The sequence below is a fragment of the Clytia hemisphaerica genome, unplaced genomic scaffold, assembly GCF_902728285.1.
Source record: "Clytia hemisphaerica strain Z4C2 unplaced genomic scaffold, Clytia hemisphaerica genome assembly, whole genome shotgun sequence".
NCBI lineage: Eukaryota > Metazoa > Cnidaria > Hydrozoa > Leptothecata > Clytiidae > Clytia > Clytia hemisphaerica.
In genome coordinates this window covers 519876-543370 of record NW_027103994.1, presented here as the reverse complement: position 1 = coordinate 543370, position 23495 = coordinate 519876, and the positions used below count along the sequence as shown (strand labels likewise).

At 36.9% G+C, this 23495-nt stretch overlaps 2 protein-coding genes across 2 annotated transcripts in view; one reads left to right on the top strand and one right to left on the bottom strand.

Moving 5' to 3' along the window:
- The window catches only part of LOC136811226 (nose resistant to fluoxetine protein 6-like), a 32287-nt gene that overhangs the window by 1680 nt on the left and 7112 nt on the right, over positions 1-23495 (bottom strand). The window contains exons 5-18 of the mRNA XM_067067840.1: positions 17396-17526; positions 15615-15696; positions 14728-14821; positions 14244-14371; positions 13489-13560; positions 11440-11610; positions 11023-11119; positions 5088-5180; positions 4351-4528; positions 3508-3587; positions 2894-3055; positions 2180-2300; positions 1736-1931; positions 1019-1161 (exon numbers count right to left, since the gene is read on the bottom strand). Coding sequence (XP_066923941.1) covers positions 1019-1161; positions 1736-1931; positions 2180-2300; positions 2894-3055; positions 3508-3587; positions 4351-4528; positions 5088-5180; positions 11023-11119; positions 11440-11610; positions 13489-13560; positions 14244-14371; positions 14728-14821; positions 15615-15696; positions 17396-17526 — 1748 coding nt within the window. The remainder of the gene's footprint in view (positions 1-1018; positions 1162-1735; positions 1932-2179; positions 2301-2893; positions 3056-3507; positions 3588-4350; positions 4529-5087; positions 5181-11022; positions 11120-11439; positions 11611-13488; positions 13561-14243; positions 14372-14727; positions 14822-15614; positions 15697-17395; positions 17527-23495) is intronic.
- On the top strand, positions 18690-20193 carry LOC136811223 (uncharacterized). Its single transcript, XM_067067834.1, has 2 exons — positions 18690-19013; positions 19272-20193. Exons 1-2 carry the CDS (start codon positions 18734-18736, stop codon positions 19922-19924), a joined length of 933 nt encoding a protein of 310 aa, XP_066923935.1. The 5' UTR covers positions 18690-18733; the 3' UTR covers positions 19925-20193.

The window sequence follows — 23495 nt, the reverse complement described above, 5'->3', positions numbered from 1 at the left end:
CCAAAAACCTTCTTCGAATTATAGAAAGATTCTAAATATGCGACTTTCTAGGTTAAGTGAACAAATCTTTTAGTTCGTATTACAGAAAGATTCGAGCACTGAACGTTCGAATTAGAAAAGACACCTCATAAGAGAGGTTCAAGTGTTGGAAGTAATTATATTATAACACTTGCAGGCAATTGAAGTTAGCCGAACCCAGGTAAACTTAAACTTAAACAAATTGTAGCATTAGGGTTGAAGGATCCCAGAGTATAATCTTAGATGGACCAATGGAGCTTTTTGTAATCTGATATCTAATTGCACTGAGAGCACTAGGTTTACTTTATCACAGAAATTTATGATGAAGCACCGGTTGACATCAATCAAGCCATTGTAAATATAGGCTAGAGTCTACTTCTGACTGGACTTTGCTTTCTGATGATTTTGATGTCCAGTGAAGTAGACAAGAGGATTTCGCCATCTTTATTTTTTTAACTTTTGTTTTCAAAAATCTTAAAAAACACTAAAACAATGGAATATATTCTAAAACCCCAACAAAGTTTATGAAACTATGATAAATAGATGAAAATACCTCCTAAATTTGAAAAAAATTGGTCTATTGGTCATAGCTTTCTGTTTGTTTTTCTCCGTAAAAGGGACTGGATCTAGTGGCATGGGATTTGCTACCACCTCAAGCAAAGCCCAAAATAAAGTTTGCCAAATTACACCGGGCCACTTATCAGCGCCATCCAGTCTATCATAAAGCTATAGTGGCCTCCGGGCCATTGTAAATACTGTTTGAAATATGCCTCTGACGGAGGGTACCAATAACATCAATTTTTCGGGGAGAAGGGGAAGAGTTGACCTATCTCTAGGGTTTTCAGGCCCGGCGGAACAACCGTAAAAGTGGGGAGACTGAAGGCTTAAATGAGATAATACTCTCTAGGAAGTCTCATTTGCTCCAAAAGTGGGGAGTCTTCCCAGTCTCCCCGCTTCCGCCAGGCCTGGTTATATAAAGATCAGAGTACAAAAAACTTACAATCATGGTAGTTTGGAAATGGTATCCTTGTTCGTGCATCCCGCCATACCATAACAAAACAATGGGATGCATCAAGTATGCACCGAACGTCAACCGGCTCAATGGAATCCAAAATTTCCAGGATAAGAAGTTCTTGATCAGTCCTATAAAGAATGATTTTAAACACTTATCAGATATTATGGAACTGGCTCAATTTACCTATTCTTTGCAACGGTATGAAATCAGAACTTTGTGAAAACAGAGGACTTTTTGTACAATTCACTGTATGGGTTAAGGCTCTCCCTTTGTAAATTTGTATACAGGCTGACTCTCTATAATTCCAAATCGAATAGGGAAAAATAATTTGTTCCAATAGTAAATAGATTGAAGAAGAAAAAGTTATCTTTAAAAAGTGGCCTTTAATTATTATGGTGACTAAAATTTTGAATAAAAAGAAGTTCGAATTAGCCAGAGCTCTGACCCTTTATCGGGGAGGGGAGGCTTTATCGCTCGATACGATGTACTTGACGACTTTGAACTTCTTTTGAAATGAATCTTAAAAAAACATTTTTTAGTTCGCCTTGCCTCTTGATAATGATAATGGATGTTGTAAAAATGTAAACTACTAGACACACAGCTAGCGATCAAAGCCTTATATTTTTTCATGTGTCACCATGAATTCTTCCTCTTGTTTCCCGGAAGTAAGTCTATTACATATTCTAAAACAGATTCTTGTACCTGCGTTATTTGTTTCACAAGCGTAGATCACCCAAGCCACAGCCAGAGACCATGCAAAAGCTGAGAACGAACCATAAACAACATTCTCCGTTTTGCTGAAGAATTTTAAAGGGTCCTTGAATGCGGCTTCGTAAGGCCCATAAACGACGCCATATCCGAGGCCAATAGCCATCAGCCATCCAAGAGTGTAGATAAGCTGCAACAAAAACAAAGATACAATACAGTTGTTCGGAAAAAGATTTATTATTGAATTTCAAAAGATACAGAAAGAAAATCGTTCCACCAAAGCAAAGATGCAAAAAAACCATGCGATTCTATATTAGGGTAGAAGGATAAGGAAATCATAGCGCTTATCAGACACCCTTTTGACTCAGTGTTGGCGACAAAATAGAGCCATGGTGTATCGACGCCACCTGGCCAATCATAAATCGAAATGATACATACAGTTTTTCGGAATGTGATTCTGATCTTCCTGGACAAGATATAACCAAGAAACAAACCGACCAAGTAAGGTGGAATGCGGGCGTACGGTTTGATGTATAACTGGTCTTGTCTATCTTTTATTCTAAGGAAAAAAGAAACTAATACAACTTTTTGACCGTTGTCGTGCAGTCAGGCGCGTGCCACTTTATTATTTAATTTACCACCCTAAACTCGATTTAATCCTTTTTTGTCTTTACGTGCGAAAAATGACTCTCAGTTTTAGGGTGATTAAACGGACAAAATAAATGCCCGCGCGGTATTTGGCGGCTACAGTCGAAAAGGTGTAATACATAAAAACTCGATCTGAAAACGAATGTATTTTCGATTTGGAACCTTACAGTGTAGAGAAATTTATCAAAAATGGAGCAAAAGTAACCAAATCTACACTATGGTGAATCATTTAAATTTTTGTCCACAAATGGGAAACAGTGCACTTTGGGAGACCTAAAAAAATTATCCTAAAGCGAGCCGCTCCTAGGCAGGTCACCCACCTTAAGTTGCCCTCCGTAAGTTTATAGCATCAAAGAATTTTTTTCTTCTTCATTTTTCATCTTCATTTTGCAAAAATATTTGAAATTATTTTTCCAAATAGTGATAGTTTCTCTGAATTAACTTTTCAACGATGTATGATTTGTTATATTTGGAGCATATTGGTTGAACAATGGCATTACTTACGGGTAAGGTTGTCCGGGAACTTGACCTTTTGTGATTAGAGCTGGATATTCATTGACTTCGAAAAATATGATTCGAATAATGACACTAATTATGCAGCAAACTGCTGTAACAATAAATGCTCCGAAATGACGGTATCTCGTGTTAGCGAAACGACGTTCAAGCCTGTATAGGAAATAGTGTCAAATAAATAAAAAGCATAACCTAGTGCAGGACTTAAAGGAGTCAAATTCGCCAAATCGTACTTCTACTGTTTGAGTCCTTTCTAAAATTCAAACTAATTCTCGGCCCCTGTCCTTGCTTATGTACAACTTAATGCTCATCTATCTAACGTTATTTAGACGTTAAAGTCTAGACGTTGTTTGAATGTTTTTCATTTGATATTCTGATGATGGTTGGCGGCCACCCACGCTCGAGCTCTAAATGACTTTTTGAGTTTCAGCGTGTCTGAAGAGATTTTAACATCGAATACCAGATAACGATGTTTTTAAAAAAATAAAGGACCTCGAAAAAATATGTTCTTGATTCGTCATTTTGAGCATTTGAAACTTGACTTTTTCGTAAAGGGACTAGCTTATTAGCCTAAGTTTAAACCCAAGAAGAACTAACACACTCACCTATAGAAAGCGTAGAGAAATGCTGGTGCGATTAAATAGAATTGCATGTCGTTTGCCAAATACCAAGCCCAACCAAAACACTACGAGATAAAAGGAACAAATTAATTTACTGACTGAAAAATATCCGAATGGAAGAGAACAATATCCGTAGAATAGCTAAACATTTCTATCGGTATTCTATAACGGAAAAGACCGAGACTACATACTTGTGTGCAGCAGATTGCCGGTATGCACGGGAAAGCAGCACTCTATCGCTACTTTACAACGGAAAAGACCGAAATTCTAGGTAGGTAAATAGAAAGCTTCAACTTGCTAAGCTGCCAAAGTCACCAGCCGGTTGCTTATTGAAAGCAGCGCAAAGCTTCGGGAGATACATCATGAATGTTCAGCGGGAATGAGAAAGTTTAGCCATCCTATGGTACTGGATAGACGGTAAAGAATAATATTAAATTGCATTGTTTTAATGCTCTAAAGTGAATTATTCAACTCGAACTTCTGTAACTCGAATTCTCCATAACTCAATCAAGTTTTCTGATCCTTTCAGTTGGCAAACCGTATAGCGCACCCCTTTCGTCTAACTCGAACGGTTTTTGATGCTCCACTACTAGGGATAACCTTACCTTGGGGGTATCATTGCCCTCTATTGCTTGACCTCTTCAAAACTCGAATGATTGCCATTTGCCTTGCCTTGGCCTTCAATTTGGGGACATTTAGTTTTATCAAAATAATATTATTATATTTTACCCCCTTTTGTAGTATCAGTCGAGGTACAGAGTCTCACTTTGCTTCCCTAACACCCTAAATTAATGGTTTGATTTCATTATAATTAATTTAGGCTGTTACCTCTTCATCCATCTTTTCAGGGTGGAAATTATTGATATACAATAAGTTAGTCCACCAATATTTGTTACAAGCACCCCCGTCTCCCCTTTCACGGGTTGCCTTCGCATTTGGACCAGATGTACAGCAAGGTACGATATTGTTCCAAAATAAGATGGCAAGCATGTATGGTGGTGTCAATCTATATAAGCAAGAAAAGTATGAAGTAATAAGAATGAGACTACCCAGCTGGCACACAACGTTTTTTCGACGTTTATCTAACGTTCACAACGTCCATATAACATTAGGTGAACGTTGAAACAACGTTGTGTGCCAGCTGGGTAAGTACTTCTTTCTTGTACTATTTATCTCTCCGCAAAAACCTAATAGCGCGATTAAGTAAGTATCAGTAGCTAATTTTCTAATATTAATTTGCAACGATGGACGGGTTTTCTGTAACCTTGCGTCACGGCAAATAAAGAGACTTGCCCTGCAAAAAATATTTGCTTTTCATTCGAAAAAAAGTTGTTCTAGAAAACAAAGTAGGCATTTCCGGCGTGGCATATCCTTGCCACCTGTAGAAAGTTGCTGTGACACTAATTAAAATAAGTTTGAAGGGAGCCCATTCGTCTTTGCAAATTATCTACCGACACTGAACTTAATTAGTGGCCAATATTGAGGTCATATATACAATGCAGCGAAAAACAGTGAAACTAAAGGACACACTCTTACACGAACTTAGAAATTAAAGAATAAATTACCTTATAAATCGATGCAAGACGTACATGCCATAATTAATTTTTCCACTGTCTTTATCCATTCGTCGTAGAGCGATATAGGCTACCAGTAAACCGCTAAAATGAATGGATAATAATCTTATTGTTAGAAAGTGGGCAGAAAGTGGGCAAGGAGGGCATACTGGAGAAGTGGGACGTGGGACGGTGGGACGCTCAGGTGGGACGCTCGAGTGGGACGCTCAGGTGGGACGGTAGTGGGACGCTAAGGTGGGACGGTAGTGGGACGCTAAGGTGGGACGGTAGTGGGACGCTAAGGTGGGACGGTAGTGGGACGCTAAGGTGGGACGGTAGTGGGACGCTAAAGTGGGACGGTAGTGGGACGCTAAGGTGGGACGCTAAGGTGGGACGGTAGTGGGACGCTAAAGTGGGACGGTAGTGGGACGCTAAGGTGGGACGGTAGTGGGACGCTAAGGTGGGACGGTAGTGGGACGCTAAGGTGGGACGGTAGTGGGACGCTAAAGTGGGACGGTAGTGGGACGCTAAGGTGGGACGGTAGTGGGACGCTAAAGTGGGACGGTAGTGGGACGCTAAGGTGGGACGGTAGTGGGACGCTAAGGTGGGACGGTAGTGGGACGCTCTCTCGTAAGGCTTTTGTATTTTTGCTTCTCTGATAATTATGTACGAGTAAAAAAGAACTCAATATGAGTAAATGAATACTTTCAGTATTAGTTGTTATTCTGATCGGAATACTCTCAAATGATTACGCCAGTATCGACAAAATAACAATGAAAATCCTGCCTATTGTTTGTATGCGCGAATGAAAATGTTTTACGCAATTACATTACGTCATTTTTTATTACTTTTTATGGTAATATAAAAACATTTGCTCTCATCGAAGAAACATGATTAACTAGCTCAGTCGGTAGAGCATCAGATTCAAGATCAGGTGGTCCAGGGTTCGATTCCCCCACACGTATTTTTTTTTCTTTTCTAAACTAATCTATCCACATCTGTCTTTGAATCATACAAAGTTCCAATACACTTTCCTCGAGATATACATGGGGGGGGTATTGGCAAAAAGGGGTACGGATGCTCCGGGGGGGGGGGTACTAGGTTTGCGAGGTGACAGGTATGTCCGAGGCAAAAATCGAAAATCGCCCCTTTGAGAGACAAAATTTTGATGATTTTGGGACCCTTTGAGAGATTTTTTCCCTAAATTTAGTTTAAAAGTCTGTACTAGAAGGACACGGTCCTCCGCCTACTTTGAAGTGTTAAAAATTGGTTGGCTAGTCAGACAGGCTAATAACGTTTTTTCTGAAACAAATATTCTTTTGACACTTTTTGCCGGACAAAATCGGTTCGGAAAAACTGGAGCAACCTTCGATTGCCTTATCGGACTTTTTAGCTGTTGGACTAGATGATGTCGGATGCATGACTTTTGAAGACTCCTCCCCCCAGATTGTGAAATCATCATTCTGAGCAGTTTTCCAAGAGAAAAATGAATAAAATCTGTATTTCCAATTAAATAAGACAGGCTATGAATTTTCGCATAGGAAATTGATTTTCTGTGGTTTCTCAAGGGAATAATAATCTTCTTTTTCAAAAAGAAAAATTCAACTAATGATTGCTCAAGGAATTTCAGTTATTTTGTATTTTTTGCAAGGGAAATACCTTTTCTTTCAAAAGAAAATCAATAAAGTGCTGTGATTTTCCTTGGAGAATACGTGAAAATTGATTTTCCTGGGAAAGAACGGAACAAAGGATTTTCCTTGGAAAATACGCAACAACTAATTTTCCTCAGAAAATACGGACCAGTGATTTTCCTTGGAAAATACGCAACAACTAATTTTCCTTGGAAAATACGCAACAACTAATTTTCCTTGGAAAATACGCAACAACTATTTTCCTCAGAAAATACGGACCAGTGATTTTCCTTGGAAAATACGGTCTAGTGATCTTCCTTGGAAAATACGCAATAACTAAATTTCTTTGGAAAATACGCAACAACTAATTTTCCTTGGAAAATACGCAACAACTATTTTCCTCAGAAAATACGGACCAGTGATTTTCCTTGGAAAATACGGTCTAGTGATCTTCCTTGGAAAATACGCAATAACTAAATTTCCTTGGAAAATACGCAATAACTAAATTTCTTTGGAAAATACGCAACAACTAATTTTCCTTGGAAAATACGCAACAACTATTTTCCTCAGAAAATACGGACCAGTGATTTTCCTTGGAAAATACGGTCTAGTGATCTTCCTTGGAAAATACGCAATAACTAAATTTCCTTGGAAAATACGCAATAACTAAATTTCCTTGGAAAATACGCAATAACTAAATTTCCTTGGAAAATACGCGATAACTAATTTTCCTTGGAAAATAAGGGACAACTAGTTTTCCTTGAATTAATTATTTTAATCTTCTTATCTTCTAATCTTTCTTATCCTTTCGGGCTGACCTTCCAGCACAGCTGGTTTATTTCCTTTAATCCTAGGAAGCGTTTCTCTTTATAAAAATAATTTTACATAAAAATATAGCATGCTTTTGTTTCAAAACTGCTGATGCAAGATTTAATTACAAAAAAATATAACATGATAGTTTTCGAGTGTTATATATATTTAGTGCAATCGGCTCTTGCATGTTGGAAATAATCTAAAATCATTTCTTTAAGAAGTCAATACCTTGACAGGGTAAAATTATACAAGTCATGGCAAAATAAAGGTCTCATAATAATCATTGTTCACTTCTCTTGCACATCAGCTGCGTGGCCGAGTGGATAAGTCGATGAAACGGCAACTTAAGGGTAATGATTATAGAGAGTTTGAATCCTATACGGGTGCGACGAAAATTGTGTTATTTTGTCTGTTTTGTCAACATTGATCAAACTTTTTCTGGTTTTATGAGCTCTTATTGATATTTTTGAAAATTTCCGTTAAAATTTTAAGAAACAAAAATTGGGGGGGGGGGCAGTCAGGCAAATTGACCGACGCCGCGACGGGTATCTGCAGCGGTTTAGGCTATCTGATATTCCGATGGCGTATTGGCGGCCGCCCACGCTAAAGCATACTGTCAATTGGTAACCCCCCCCCCTTGATTAGCGGGTGGAGAGTCAAGAGTCAAGAGTTATGTCTTTCCCTTGTCTTGAAAATCTAATGTTCCAAAACTTTCAACTAAAATAATGCTAAAAAAATTGGCTTTCGTCTTTTTTTATTATATCTTATAAACACTTTTTTCAGAACCACGATGAAAAGAAAAGCAAAACTGACTGAATATGCTGCCAAAAAAGTGATTGACAGGTCTAGAAAATGATTGACAGGCCCGGGTTAGATATTTCCGTGAGCAATCTCGTTATATTTATCAAAAAGTAATATACTTGTGGAAAGCCCAATTATTCTACTTTTTCGAATGCTGTGTCATGGAATTTTTTTAACAATTAAATAGAACGGGGTTTCCTCTGATGTAAACAAACCTCGAGTCCTATCCTGAAAATTGACATTGAGCGTAGAAAAAAAGACAAATGAAAGTATTTTCCTTTTTAATTCATATTTCCAATAATTAAAGACTAACTTGAAAACACCAAGAGTGAAATGTAGCTAAATGATTAGAACGCCTTGCGACTTAGAATTTTTTTTCAAAACTGAAAATTTGACCCTGGCTCGAACTACCAAAGTCTCTTGTCAACGATTCTGAGTCCGGCACGCTAGCAATGTACTATCGAGCGGGTTGGTCTAAAAAGCAGGGTAGCCAATTGGGGTAGCCAATTGGGCTAGGTTGTGGGGTAGCTAAATATTTTACAGACCAGAATAGAAATACCGAAAATGAATGCATAGAACCACATTTTACTGACCAGGGAGCATGAATCTAATTGATACTTAGATTGATCATGTATGATTCCAAAGATAAACAAAGATATAAATTACCACGTGTTAATGCACGAGGAGTAAGAAATAGAGCTTCATTATAATAGAGCTTTTTAAAAGACCTTTTGTACCTATTTTAAGCTGCCATATTTAAAAATTTTGAAAGGAATTAATTGTTTGAAACATCTAAACATGATTTAAATTAAACAATAGATTCAATAACAAAGGATTGTTAAGATATGACAAGATTAGAGATCATATGGCCCAAAGGCGATTCCAAAGCTATTATCATCGAATTACAGCTTCACGGAAATAACAATTAAAAACATAAATAAAATCTAAATCTAAAATATTAAAAACTGTTTTGTATATATTTTTTATTCGGGTCTGTAAATTTTCAAACGAAGCCAAGAAGGAAGACAAAATGGCGCAAGGTCTCTTGAGAAGTAACAAAGTTCAGTACCTTTGGAAAAAAGGCTATTGTGGCTGAAGTTCGAAAGGAATCTTTAATTTTATTACATGGAATCATTAACAAGATGTTGTATAGTTATTTCCACATGAAAACAGGTTTCAGATTTCAAAAGTTTAGGCAAAAAGAGGTACCCCGTAACCTAGCCCAATTGGCTACCCCATTGGCTACCCTGCTTTTTAGACCAACCCCTATCGAGCCGATACAGTACTACGCAATTCAAAAATCCTTATAAAAAACACTACTGCATATACGGGTGAACTGACCTTGGACCTCATGGGCTAGGTCTTTGTAGCTTCGATCAAATTGATTATGTTATTATTTTATAATCCATTCACTATGAAAAAAGTCAAAAACATTTCGATCGATCTGTGTATTGTTTATAAGTACTTGACCTGTCCCTCTTCACTGTATTATAAAAAGAAAAAGACAAAATACATATAAAAGAGCGTCCCACTACCGTCCCACCTTAGCGTCCCACTACCGTCCCACCTTAGCGTCCCACTACCGTCCCACCTTAGCGTCCCACTACCGTCCCACTTTAGCGTCCCACTACCGTCCCACCTTAGCGTCCCACTACCGTCCCACCTTAGCGTCCCACTACCGTCCCACTTTAGCGTCCCACTACCGTCCCACCTTAGCGTCCCACTACCGTCCCACCTTAGCGTCCCACTACCGTCCCACTTTAGCGTCCCACCTTAGCGTCCCACTACCGTCCCACTACCGTCCCACCTTAGCGTCCCACTACCGTCCCACCTTAGCGTCCCACTACCGTCCCACCTTAGCGTCCCACTACCGTCCCACCTTAGCGTCCCACTACCGTCCCACCTTAGCGTCCCACTACCGTCCCACCTTAGCGTCCCACTACCGTCCCACCTTAGCGTCCCACTACCGTCCCACCTTAGCGTCCCACTACCGTCCCACTTGAGCGTCCCACCTGAGCGTCCCACTCGAGCGTCCCACCTGAGCGTCCCACCGTCCCACGTCCCACTTCTCCAGTATGCCGGCAAGGAGTTGGGAGTTAAAATCTTTACTTGGAACAGATAGAGAGAAGTCATTGCATTGACATCAAAAGGGGCAATGTATTGACTTTAGACAGCCCACTTTATGCCCACTTTAATTCACAAATAGAATAGGGCGAAAAGTGGACCGTCTAAACTAGAGCTAAGAAGTTTATAACGACCAACCCTTTTATTTTTCGTGTCAAAAATACCGCGGGTAAAAGATAAATTGTCTCGAGCTTTGCGATTCGATTTTAGGAAAGTATCAAATTCTAGCTGCACTAAGTCTTTTAACAGACTGTGCCAAAAAGACTGATGACAGGTTATCTCGGCATAACCTCGTTTAGGAGCTCGCGACTAAATGACGAGTGAACTCGTCAGAATGTTCTGAGGGTATGTAAGATTGACCTCTGGTCTAAATTTTTCAAACTCACTGACTATAATACTATGGTATAAAGTTTAAAACGCCCTGGAACACCCTGGGCGGTCATCCTGACCAAAGATACATTACCGAAGAAAAATGTTTCAACGGATTTCGATCTTTTAAACGCAATTGCATGCCCATGTAAGGGGCGGACTCCTGAACTTTGACGCCTATTCTAGGAACAGAGCAATTAAAGCTTTACCTTAACAAAAAGAAGGTATCGACGGAAGGGAAAGCGTTAAGAATAGCCTGTGAAGTCCAACGTTTCATGATTGTACCAGCAGCTGTTAGGGTATTATCTAAAATAAATAAAGAAATCACAAAAGTTTTTATTGAACACAGTCAGTTGAAAATTTGAGCCTAGATTATTATAGTGTAGTGACTTTATCTGCTTCCCTGAATCCCGTCTCATCGTCTAAATAGATAGAAAAAACCCGGCTCCAAAATTATCTTTTTTCAAGGATTTCACAAAAAATCAGAAAATTTCCGCTAAATTATGCTAAATTCAGTTTTTTTTGTTCTGTCTTGTCTCCAAATCTACTTTCCTGCCAAAATTCCGGACACGAAGTATTTGATGTTTTAGATGATTTTTTATGATCTTATATCTTGTATATCTTACCGCTATATGGAAAAAGAAATCCCAAAAAGTGTCCGAGAATAATCCACCACATGCTGATAACGCGGACACCGTTGATTGATTCGATTGCACCTTTAGGGGCCTGGGTCGAGATAATGGCACGTGTGTTTCTCAGTAAAGAGAAGCATAACAAAAACTTCATCAGACCCGGAACTATAAAAAAGGAAAAAAAAAGAAGGAATTTTAGAAACGTTTGAAGTTTGAGATATCGTGTAATAGTAAAGTGTAATATGATAATACGACAACTGTTACGGGATAATATATTTGAATAAACTATAAATGATGTTATTCAATTTTTACCCCTCTCTTTTTAAAGACAATCCTGGCCAAAATATATTGAGAATTTAGCTTATTTCCTCGTTTTTCAAAATTTGGAATTCGGGCGAGAAAGTCGTTTTTGGGCTAATTGATAAATTTATTCGAGTATTTCGATTTGGGTGGGGTTAATTGACTTCCAGGCTATATTCTGAGCCCTGTTGGACCATTCTGGGACTTTTGGATCCTCAGATTCTAAGGTCCTAAGTCTTAAGTCTAATGTTAAAACTCAGAGTTAAAACTCTATTCGTCTAACCTAATTTAGAGCGCTTCCAAAATACTTGTGGTTATAAGATTTCGTGGGAATTTCCCTTTTGTCTCAAATATTACGGCCAGGATTGTCTTTGAAAATAAAAATTGCTGATTTCTGCTCTGCGGGGGGTCTAAAATTACAAGAAAAGCCAAAAAATTTGAAAAAAAACCTTTTTCTGGCCATTTTGAAGCATTTTCGTCGAGTCAAAATCAGTATTTTGCGAAATTTTTCACTTTTTGTGAAGATCACTTTTACGGAAATCCAAAAACGCCAATATTTCAGAAAATTTTGAACTTTTACTGAGTTTTTGGCTATTAATTTGAAGAATGGGACATTTTTAACAGGAAAAAATGCCTCTAGTTTGAAATTAGACCCCCAGCAGAGCAGAATTTAGCATTTTCTATTTTTAAAGACAATCCTGGCCAAAATATATTGAGAATTTAGCTTATTTCCTCGTTTTTCAAAATTTGGAATTCGGGCGAGAAAGTCGTTTTTGGGCTAATTGATAAATTTATTCGAGTATTTCGATTTGGGTGGGGTTAATTGACTTCCAGGCTATATTCTGAGCCCTGTTGGACCATTCTGGGACTTTTGGATCCTCAGATTCTAAGGTCCTAAGTCTTAAGTCTAATGTTAAAACTCAGAGTTAAAACTCTATTCGTCTAACCTAATTTAGAGCGCTTCCAAAATACTTGTGGTTATAAGATTTCGTGGGAATTTCCCTTTTGTCTCAAATATTATGGCCAGGATTGTAGGTTAAGTTGTCTAAGCTTAAAACAAAAAAATATTTTTGAGCAAAGCTTTGGAAAAAGTAACCAATTTACAGGGCCCACGCCACTTTTTTGCACCTCCTATATTCATTGCCCTCATTTTCAATTTCATGGCGTGGGCCTTGTTTTATCTCTTGAATGAAAAAACAAAAACACTTTAAATATGAATGAAGGATCAAATTTGCTCAAAATTTGCTTAAAATTTGCTAAAAATTTGGTAAAATTTTCTCTGAAATGTACTCGATTTTGGTTACATACACGTTTTTTCATAAGAACATCCAAAAGTTTTGAAGCCTTCAGATGTTCTTAACTTTTCGGGTTTCGAGCCTAAAAAAGTTCTTAACATGTTCTTATTTTCAGCATTTTTTGATTATTTTTGTCAATTTTCTTAAACAAAAACAGGTATTCTAGAGCCCAGAAAGCCTTAAAATGTTCTTAATTTGTTCTTAAGATTTTGGCCATTTTGTCCATCTTCTTAAACAAAAACAGGTATTCTAGAGCCCAGAAAGCCTTAAAATGTTCTTAATTTGTTCTTAAGATTTTGGCCATTTTGTCCATCTTCTTAAGAAAACAGGTATTCTAGAGCCTAGAAAGTCTTAAAATGTTCTTAATTTGTTCTTAAGATTTTGGCCACCGAAGCCTTATGTTCTTATATAGTTTGCTCTTATAAAAAAAAGTGTAATGCAAACTGACCTGTTCGTTTTGGAAGATGACTTTCATCTTGTTGGTCATTACTTTCCAAGTTTTTCATCTCCACTTTGTTTTCTAGAATTCAAATAGAAAGTTGCGAAAAAATTCAATCTATAATGGGCCATTTAGACTACACAATATATTGACGCACAATATTCGACAATATGGTTTGCGGACCATAATTAACGAAGTAAACAACAAACAACTCTATTATAAAAAGGAATTTTTGCTCTGTAAACGATTCACCTATATCATTAGAATATTGTAAATCGAGCTGGCAATAAATTGCCGGCACTTCGGCACTCAGCAATACATTGTCAATTGCCGAACAATAAATTGTCAATTGCCGAACAATATATTGTGTAGTGTATAAAGTCCTTTAGTGATCTACCCAGAAAGGGTGCAAACAACGCCCGAGCTTTGATGAAAGAACTTTTTAATAAATCAATAAATCCTTAGCAGTAGGTCCTAAGGTTTGAGGGAGAATTTTACAAAATTGATTGTCGAAATTCAGATGACGATTTCATAAAAAACAATAAAATTGCTCAAGAAAAATGCCATCGATGCTATCGGCCGTTAGAGGGATAGCAAAGCAAGAAAATATATGCTCTGCGTTTACAGCCGTAATGGGCGGTATACGGAAAAAAGGAGCAGTAAAGTTTGAGTTCATCCAACGTTATTTTGTTGTGAACTTTAGAAAAACGTTGAAGCGCGACGTTTTTCCAGCTGGAAAAGGATGATAGAAGAAATAAAAATACCATGATTCGCATTCCCATTCGTCAATATAGTCACATTTGACTTTTCTATCTTCGATTCGTAGTTCTGTTCGGTAATTTCAATAAATGTTCCGAGGACCATCAGTAAACCAAGGATACAAAAAATTGTTCTGTGAAATAAACAAATGTCTCATTTATTGATATTCAAAGTCTACTCTGCAATAAAAAAATTTTTATCTATAAAAACTTAACTGTTGAGTGTTTTAGAGACCTTAAAGCATTACAATTCTTAACTTGTTCTTAATATTGCTGACATGGAAGCTTTTAATGCTCTTATATAGTTTATTCTTATTTATAAAAACAGTAGCGTAGCCAAAAAAAAATTGTGCAGGAGAGCAGATTTTTATCCCATTATAATTATCTTTTAATACCACATGAATAGATAATTACATTGTCACAAAAATCTGCTCTCCCATACAAATTTTGTGCCCCTCTTGGCTACGCTACTGGAAACATGTGTACTTACAATGTGATGATGAACCCAGTGGAATAAGAGAAATCTTCTCCATCGCACCAAACATACTTCTCATCGTCAGTAAACTGAATGGCACCTCCCAATTCTGAAGAAAAAAGAATTCAAAAATTAACAAATACATCCTTCATATCTCGCCATTGTTTAGGGAAGGGGTAGATTAGCCTAGACTCTTCTTCGCTGACTGAAAAGATAACGCAAAGTTCAAAATATAAAAAACACTCGTGGCGGGGTGGTACAAGCTAGGGGTAGATTAAAGGGGGACGGTTTTCTGGCGCCAGATACAGAAATTCAATCCGACATGCTAAAGCTCTTAAGAGCGGGAAAGTTTTCAACATCTAGAAGGTTTAGATTGCGGAATTTTTCAAAACTGTGTCAGCGATTTTGCAGCGGTAGTCCTAGACCCCAGCCCTTGTTTCGGTGATTGGCGAGTTCAACCAAAATATTTTCAGCTTTACGCGCAATAGTAGAAAAATTGGGAAATTAGCCCGCTCCTTTAGAGCTTTAGCATTGCCACCAATCCACCATAGGAATATCAGATAAGGAAGACGGAGGGTTTATCGGGCACAAAGAGTATTTTAGCATCTTCTTTGGTAACGGAATGCGACTGAAACCATCCTTATCCAATTAATCAATCAGTTAATCAATTCACCATCAAAGGTTTTGTTTTAATCTCTGATATCGTTTACTTAAACTCATCATTTTGAATAACAAACTTTTTCACATTGAATTGACCAGGATGTGGAGCAAGATAGGTTTAGCTTTTTTTTGTTTATTCAGCACAACAACGGCCTGATATATAACATATTTCAGATATGAAACGGGAACATCATGTAAAACTAAAACTTAAAGTTTTTATGATGTTTTTGTAGAGAACTTACGTTTGGAGATAATAGCTGAATAGACAGACGCCACGTCATTTTCCGTACATTCTTTTGGCATACACGTGCCATAAACTCCGTTCTAAAAATGTAAAGATCAATCACTATGGTTAAATCAGAATTGCTTACAATAAGAGTTATGCAATATTTTGCGATACCTTACCGGCCCTTTTAACGCCGGCCCTTATTGGCGTTATTTTTTAGGCTCTTGGCGTAATAAGGGCCGGGGTAAAAGGAGCCGGTGTAAAATTAGGGTCGCGTAAAATGAGCCAATAAGGTAGCACAATATAACCGTTTCGTGTTAATGTTAGTTTCTATAACAATGTTTTCCTTGCCACACCCTTCTTTTTCTTAAAATTAGACCTCGAAATGCAGAAGAGAAGCAATTCTGTCACTGTAGATTAGTCAGAAACAACTTCAAATTGTAAAATCGGAAAATCGTCTATTTAGCCAAGAATAGGCAAGTTAGCTGACGATAAAGCTAGTCTTTATCGTGATATTTGAGCAACGATGTAAAAATAATAGATAACCAACTTGCCTTGATTCTCAAAAAACATCCGTGTTACGGTTGTAAAAATATTAATGACATTTTGCATCGTAAAAAGTGCAATTAAATAAAAACTTGCTTCATTTGCAACCTTCTATTTGACAGAATCGATCACGTGATGTATATTTTTTCCAAAATTTGGGTTAGAAAAAGTGTATTTTCCTATAGGCAGCCTCACAGAAGGAATTTTTTAATTAGATATTATTGTTCTATAAACATTCATCTGTTTATTTTGTATCAGGCAACCTTCATGCACTTTTCATTCGTGAGATATCGCACTTCAAATCACACATATATTTTTCAGATAACATCATTTTATGAGCGTTTATTTATCCAGATGAAGATTAAGTGGTATCAGGCCGATCCGTAGTCAATTTCTCTAAAGATTGGTACCTTTATCTTTTGAAAAAAATTCCAAAATGTGCAGTAAATAACAATTCAAATTTGCTATCAATTCAGTGGATGTCAAATGTCAAAAAGTGTGTCAAAATCTAGCTAAAAGCATAACACGCACTGCACACAGAGCTATTTGAAGGAGTGCTCATTTCAATAGGAAAACAATGGTTGTTCTCTTGGGAGAAGTGCCTTCTAGAGGTAGTTGGTTATCTATTATTTTTACATCGTTGATTTGAGCCGTTCAATAGCTGCGTCTTCTTTTCCTAAGAAATAAACTTTTTGATGTTTTTCATATTTTCTGCTCGAAAATCTTTCAAGTTCAGCTCCCAGAAAAAGTTATTATAAAGAACGGTATTTTTCCATTTCATCATGGATATTTTTAACTTTTTAGGAAAAGTCATCTTAAAATATTCTTACGGTATTTTTAGGTTAGGAATACATAATATTAGGAATATTCTAACTGTCAAATGTGCTAACCGCAATGGCTCAACTTCAGTATGTTTTATTTACTCATAGGCCCAATCAACAGAAAATTTTTGATATAAGAAAAGTTTTAGCCTCGTTTTGGTCTAACCTTGTGATCACGCCCTTAAGATAAAATTTTGAAAAAAAAGAAAGAAAAAAAACACCCCCAGTTATTCACCCAAAGAACAAGTGTGCAAAATTTCAGCCGAATCCGACCATTTTTTAAGTATCACAAAAACGACAAAAATAATAATGTTATGGAAATTGTTAAGTTTTTTTTTTAAATAGCCTTGAAAATGAAAGAAAATTCGACTCGCTTAAACCCAAAAAAAACTGTCAAGCGTGTATAGTATTACACTATTTGTGCACAAACCTGGCTAACGACCTTCATACCCACAGAGCAATATTTGACATCAGGAATGGCTGAACATTCATCATAAGCACCATACCATCTTGTGTTCCCGTTCAGAAGACCTGATGGTATCTTCGCCCATGAATCGAGAACTGAAACGTAAATCAATATAAATCAAAATGGAAATTTTCATATACAAGAGAGCAACGTTTTTGTTTCCAATTGAATATGGATAGATAGATTCGATATTTGACGTGGATAGCCCAGTAATTAATTTCCCTAAGCTTGCGTAATGTTTTAAGGCCTTAAGCTTTTTTCACATGTACGTAAAATTTTACTTAAGATCTTGAAGGGTGGGGAATTTCCCTAAGCTTAAGTAGAGGCCTTGTGTAGAGTTTGCTTACGTTCAAAAAGTTTAGTGACGATCTATTAAAATTAGTCGTTTGTTTCTTATAAGAAAAACGTTTAGAAACTAAAATTCAATTCATATTCAAGACTTCGTTAGCAAAAAAAACCCATCTATCTTATCAAAAAATTGAGTAATTTGGCTAAGAACATTGATGTATGCTTATTAATAGTGATTCTTATAAATAAAAATGCGTTTTTTGAGCTGAAAAATTCTTTTTTTACAAAAATTAGCTTGAGCCATCTTTTATCTACTTTCATGCAAAAAACAGAAAAAAAACAATGATCCAATATTTCCCTTTTTTTAGCCTTTTTTTTTAAATCAGGCTCCGTCACATTCAAGGGTTTACAGTTATGCATCTTTGTGCAAAAAATCATAAAGAATGAACGAGCCAATCTCGAGGAGAGATGTGGCAAAGTAGTGCTATGCACACCCCCACTGGCTGAAAGAATCCTACCGGGTCTGTGAGAACGGGGTGTATTTGTTATCACCCAAGTTGACGCGAAACGTCATAACAACATATATCAAACCTCCATAAAGCTTTAGATGGGTGTGAAAAACAATGTTGTTTAAATAAGGATAATTCTTTGTTGATTGTTATCTAATTTATACATTTTAATTATTCAAACTCGTGAAACCTCAATACAGATTTCTTTCATTATTTTGAAAACTTGATTACCGCTTTAATAATTGAGATTTCACCTGGGGTATAAATAAAAAACAAAATTGAAATTTATTCTTTGTTGATTGCTATCTAATTTATACATTTTAATTATTCAAACCCGTGACACCTCAATACAGATTTCTTTCATTATTTTGAAAACTTGATTACCGCTTTAATAATTGAGATTTCACCTGGGATATAAATAAAAAACAAAATTGAAATTTGTTGTTTATTCGAGATAAAAATTTCTCGCTGAAATCAGTAATGCTGTCAATATTAAAAGTTGAAAATGAAAATGAAAACGAAAATCTGTCTTTGGCGATTATTCTTGTGGTTGATACTTTGTTTCATTGTTGATTGCCGGAGATTTGCAGTTCGGAAGTTTCCATGTATAGGAGACGAGCTTATAGAGAACAAGTCTCGAGTTGAATGTATTTTAATGTGTAATAATAAGCGAAGAGGAGTAGTGATATATGCTGACGAAAAATGTTATTGCGGCAAAGCGGATTGTGGCGATGAAGAGAAACAACAAATTTCATCAGATGCTGTCGAATATGAGCCTGTTCTAAGTAAGTTCTTTTGTATGCTGTAAGCGTACCCTTAGTTTGTACACAGACCCGATATCTAGGGCTAATCTCAAAATTCATTACCGTAGAGAGTCTGTCGTCATTTCCTTTTCTGTTTTGAAGTCTTTCTAACCGGTCTCTACGATGGAGTGTGGGTGAGAGGCGATGAGAGAAGTGCTGCTACGATTAGCAGACTATACGTTTTTTTTCTTAGCTACATCTATTCATCTATATTATACTCTGTATCTATGTCTTTTCCAGAATCATCGGAATACGTTATCACGTTTAAAACACCGACATTGAGTGTACCTGTGTTGCCATCAAAAGAGATCAATGTCGGTCAAGAAATATCTTTCAGCTTCTGGCTTATGCTACCTGACCCTCCATCCAATCTCTTTGGGAAGCATATCTTTACTTTCCCAAAAAATGATGACTTGAAAATGATTCAAGTCAACATAAGCCCGTCTTTTACTCTATGCGTTTCTGTCCGAGCGGAAGGAGTATGTTTTGGAAAAGCAGATGCACCAGGGAGTTGGAACCACTATGCCGTCACACTTAAGCAAATTAGTGGTGCAATTGACGCCAGGTTTTATATCAATGGTAAATTTATGGCGGTTAAAGCCATTTCTGTTTCAGCTTTAGTAGCTACAGGAGCTAATCCACTCACAGGCTTTGTTCTGGGTCAGGATGTTGATAATGGCGTGGTCAACGAAATCGTGCAATCATTTTATGGGAAAATGACGAAATTATATATCTATGGCCATTTATTGAATAATGCGGAAATCAAATCTTGTTATCGCCATCAAGAACCTGTCAATGATCGTTTGTTGTGGTGGGAAGAACTTCGAGGGATTGATACAGGAAACAATGACGTCCGTGAAAGAAGTTATCCGAAAGAATTTGTGAATTGGTAAACTTCATGAAATGTCGATGCGAGAATAGTTCCATTTATACTGAGACGGAAAAATCGTCTGAGACGAGTAGTTTGTAAAATGTGATATGTGGAGGAGATCCTATTTATTGAATGGAAAGTATACTCCTCCATAATTCTCATTTTCTAAACTTCTCGTCTCAGACAAATTAATGGTCTCAGTATAAATAGAACTAGTGACATGCACGTATTATGCTTTCAGTTACCATGGTAGTCTGAATCGCAGACCTCTATAGATATACTTCCTTCATGTCAAAACAATATGGAGGCAGCGCCGTAAAATTTAGAAACAGGTTTAACAACTATAAATCTTGTTTCCGGAAATGCAGTCCAGGTGAAACAGCGCCTCAAATGTCATTTCACTCTCATTTTTGTCAGGAGGGTTATAATGGTATGGAGGACTGGGATTTTACACTTATCGATCAATCCCAGAATGAACAGAGTCTTCGGGTACGCGAAGATTTCTGGATTAACAAACTCCAGACCTTTGAGCCTCAGGGCTTGAATGAGAGGGAAGTGATGATCGATTATGGCTAGGTTTTTACCCTTTCTTTGTTTAGTTCTTTTCGTCTTCTTGTCAGGCGGGAATTTAACCTTTGAGAAAAAACTGCTTTACTTTATCATATTTTATTACCCTATTTATTCTCCCGAGCTTAATTTGTTTTCGTTAATTACAATTGTACATTACACCGTCATTTTAACGCCTTTTTAACTTTTATTCTCAGATGAACTTTTTAATTGTCAATAGACCTATAATTTTTTTCCCTTGTGTATATAGAATTAGTATATAAACCTTGTCAAATAAATCCAATTGAAAAAAATCCAAATTGAAAAAACTTGCGTGAACGTGAAAATTCACTTTTTGATTGCGTGAATGCGTGAATCTGGGCTATTTTGTGCGTGAATACGTGAATTTTTCCTTTTTTCCACCGATCATGTGCAGTTTTCCCGATTTTCCAATGTTTCCCCGATTTTCCCCGAAAATTTTCCGATTTCCTGAAAAATCGGGTTATTGCGTGAAACTCGAGGAAAATTTGCGTGAATGCGTGAATTTCGAAAAAAAATTGCGTGATTGCGTGAATTGAGGGTCCGCTGGGGGGGGGGACCTCTTTAAAACAAGCCTGAGAGCTCCTCCAACCCCCCTCCCCCACGAGAAGATCAAAGTATACTTCTCTTTAGCATTGTAGCACTGTTTCTACGACATCAAACAATTAAGCTATAGTTCATTACTATAAAATAAAAGAGAAACATAGTGTAATTAAAACTTTTTGTTAATTTCATTCCAGTCAGTTATGATACATTTTCTTCTGTTGGATGTAGACAATATCCATATCTAACCAAAGTGTTATCTAGAAATAAATTAGTAAATTGCCAAAACGTCAGAACCAAAATAAAGATATCCATCAAATATACATAGAAATTGTACTTTTTGTTTTACTTGATAAAACTCCAATAACACTTTAAACTAACAAGCTACAAACTTTAAGTCACAAAGCACAAACTCCAGAAAAACACAATTTGCATCAAAATCTTTGCAAACGTAGTTCATATTTATAACATTTCAACAGGAACTGTATTTTGGTAGACTTGGTCAAATTACAGAAACCATTTGTCAGTTGTCTGCAAGGCCAATGAGTACGTAAAAACTGACTGCTATTCAGTCAAAGCCATAATTTGGCATGGTCAGAAAAACATAATTTACATCCAGTCTTCGTAAATAAATTTTGTAGTTTAGTACCGTCAAGTTACACAACATGCACACAACCATCTTGAAGACTTTGCTGGTCGCAAATGATAATCGAAAGCAAAACTTAAAATTCATAACTATTCAGGGAAGCTCATTTTTCCCCCATTTTGCTTTAAACTCCCTTTTGATTGGTCTATGAATTTGGGCGATCGCTTTACCGCCTTGACAGAATAAACACACGACCATAATAAATAAATTTAACAGGGCAGCGGAGTAGCAATTAATTTAAACTGGGAGTCCTCTCTTCTGTGCCAAGCACTGGCAGTGTTTTTTAAACTTTAAAACAATGTTAAATGAAGACCAGATGGATCTGTTTGTTATGACTGTGCAAGTTGTGACGTGAGTGTGCATGTTGTGTAACTTGACGGTATAATTCATTAAATTCTAGAAACCATTTTTCATAACCTTCTGCAGTCCGCTTTCTGCAAGTCTGATAAGAGATATGTATAAACTGTTATCGCCATTCATTCCATTCCTTCATTCAGTCAAAACGTGCGCCAAGGTTAGAAAAGGTTAGAAAAACACAATCTGCGTCCGGAACTGCGTGAAAAATAGTTAGATCAATTTCAACAAGAACTGTATACATTAATATTAATATAATTGATCAAATTTCAAAGACCATTTGTCATAATTTTGCAAGTCCAATAATAGGAGATGTGATGTGTCATCATTTGGTTCCCGTCATCTGACCGACCCTGATTTACGGTCAGCAGGTAGAGTTGGAGAGTCGGAAAGCTTTTCCGCTGCTTTGCTGGATTTCCAATGTCGACCTCTGCACGCTCTGTGTTTACAAGTTTTCAAATCGAAGTAGCGAGCCGCATGCTAATGGAAAGTAAACCGAAAACCAGTTTATCCACGGTTTCTCAATTTCTTAATTCGGATCAGTCCACACGGATTCCCTTTCAACAAGATGTATAGCTGCTTCTTAAAAGAAAAATATTTTCGACCGACCGACCGACCGACCGAATGACCCCCACTTTAAAAAAAAAATGACGGGAATCAAATAATTTTTTGCGATTCGCCCTATCAAACACTTACAAACCAAGTCCAAAAAAGCACGATTGCATCCAGGCTTTATCAAATTTAGACAGTAGCTGTACTTTTGTAAACTTTATCAAATTCCAATAACATTATAACACCATCAATCCCACCTAGAGGAAACAAGAAAAATATGTTTTTATTGCAAAAACTAATAAAAAGCAGCAATAAAAAGTATCCGAAAATTCAACATAAACAAAAACTTGAGCAAACGGCTTTAAACCTTCAAAAGATGTAGAAAAAGAATCCCCTTGATGAAAATCATGTGTTTGATTTGCTGAGTTAAAAAAATAAATGACAGAAATTGAAGCTTGCAACAGATTTACACTGGAAATACTTTGGTACAACACTGACTTATCACATCTGACTTATCGCTTGAGCCGCCATCTTGAAACACCACATTATGATAAACAACGCACGCTAAAAGTACCCAAAAAGTTAACCCGATCGGAAGAAAGTTTAGAAATCAAAGTGATATCGATCGGGAAATCGGATTTTTTTTTTGCCGTCTTATGGAACTGGAAGAAAATTTACCTATTTGAATCCCGGGGGGGGGGGGGTACTTAGGCAAAATGGGTGCCGGGTATGTGCGAGCCATAAGGGTACCTTTTTTCATTCCTCAAAAGTGTCTCAAAGGGGTACAAATTCAAAAGTTAGTCTCTGAAAGGGTCCCAAAATCACGAAAATCAGAAATTTCTCTCTCAAAGGGTCACGAATTCCAAAAATTTTGACCAAAATTTGGTGACAATCAAACCAAAATTTGGAAAAA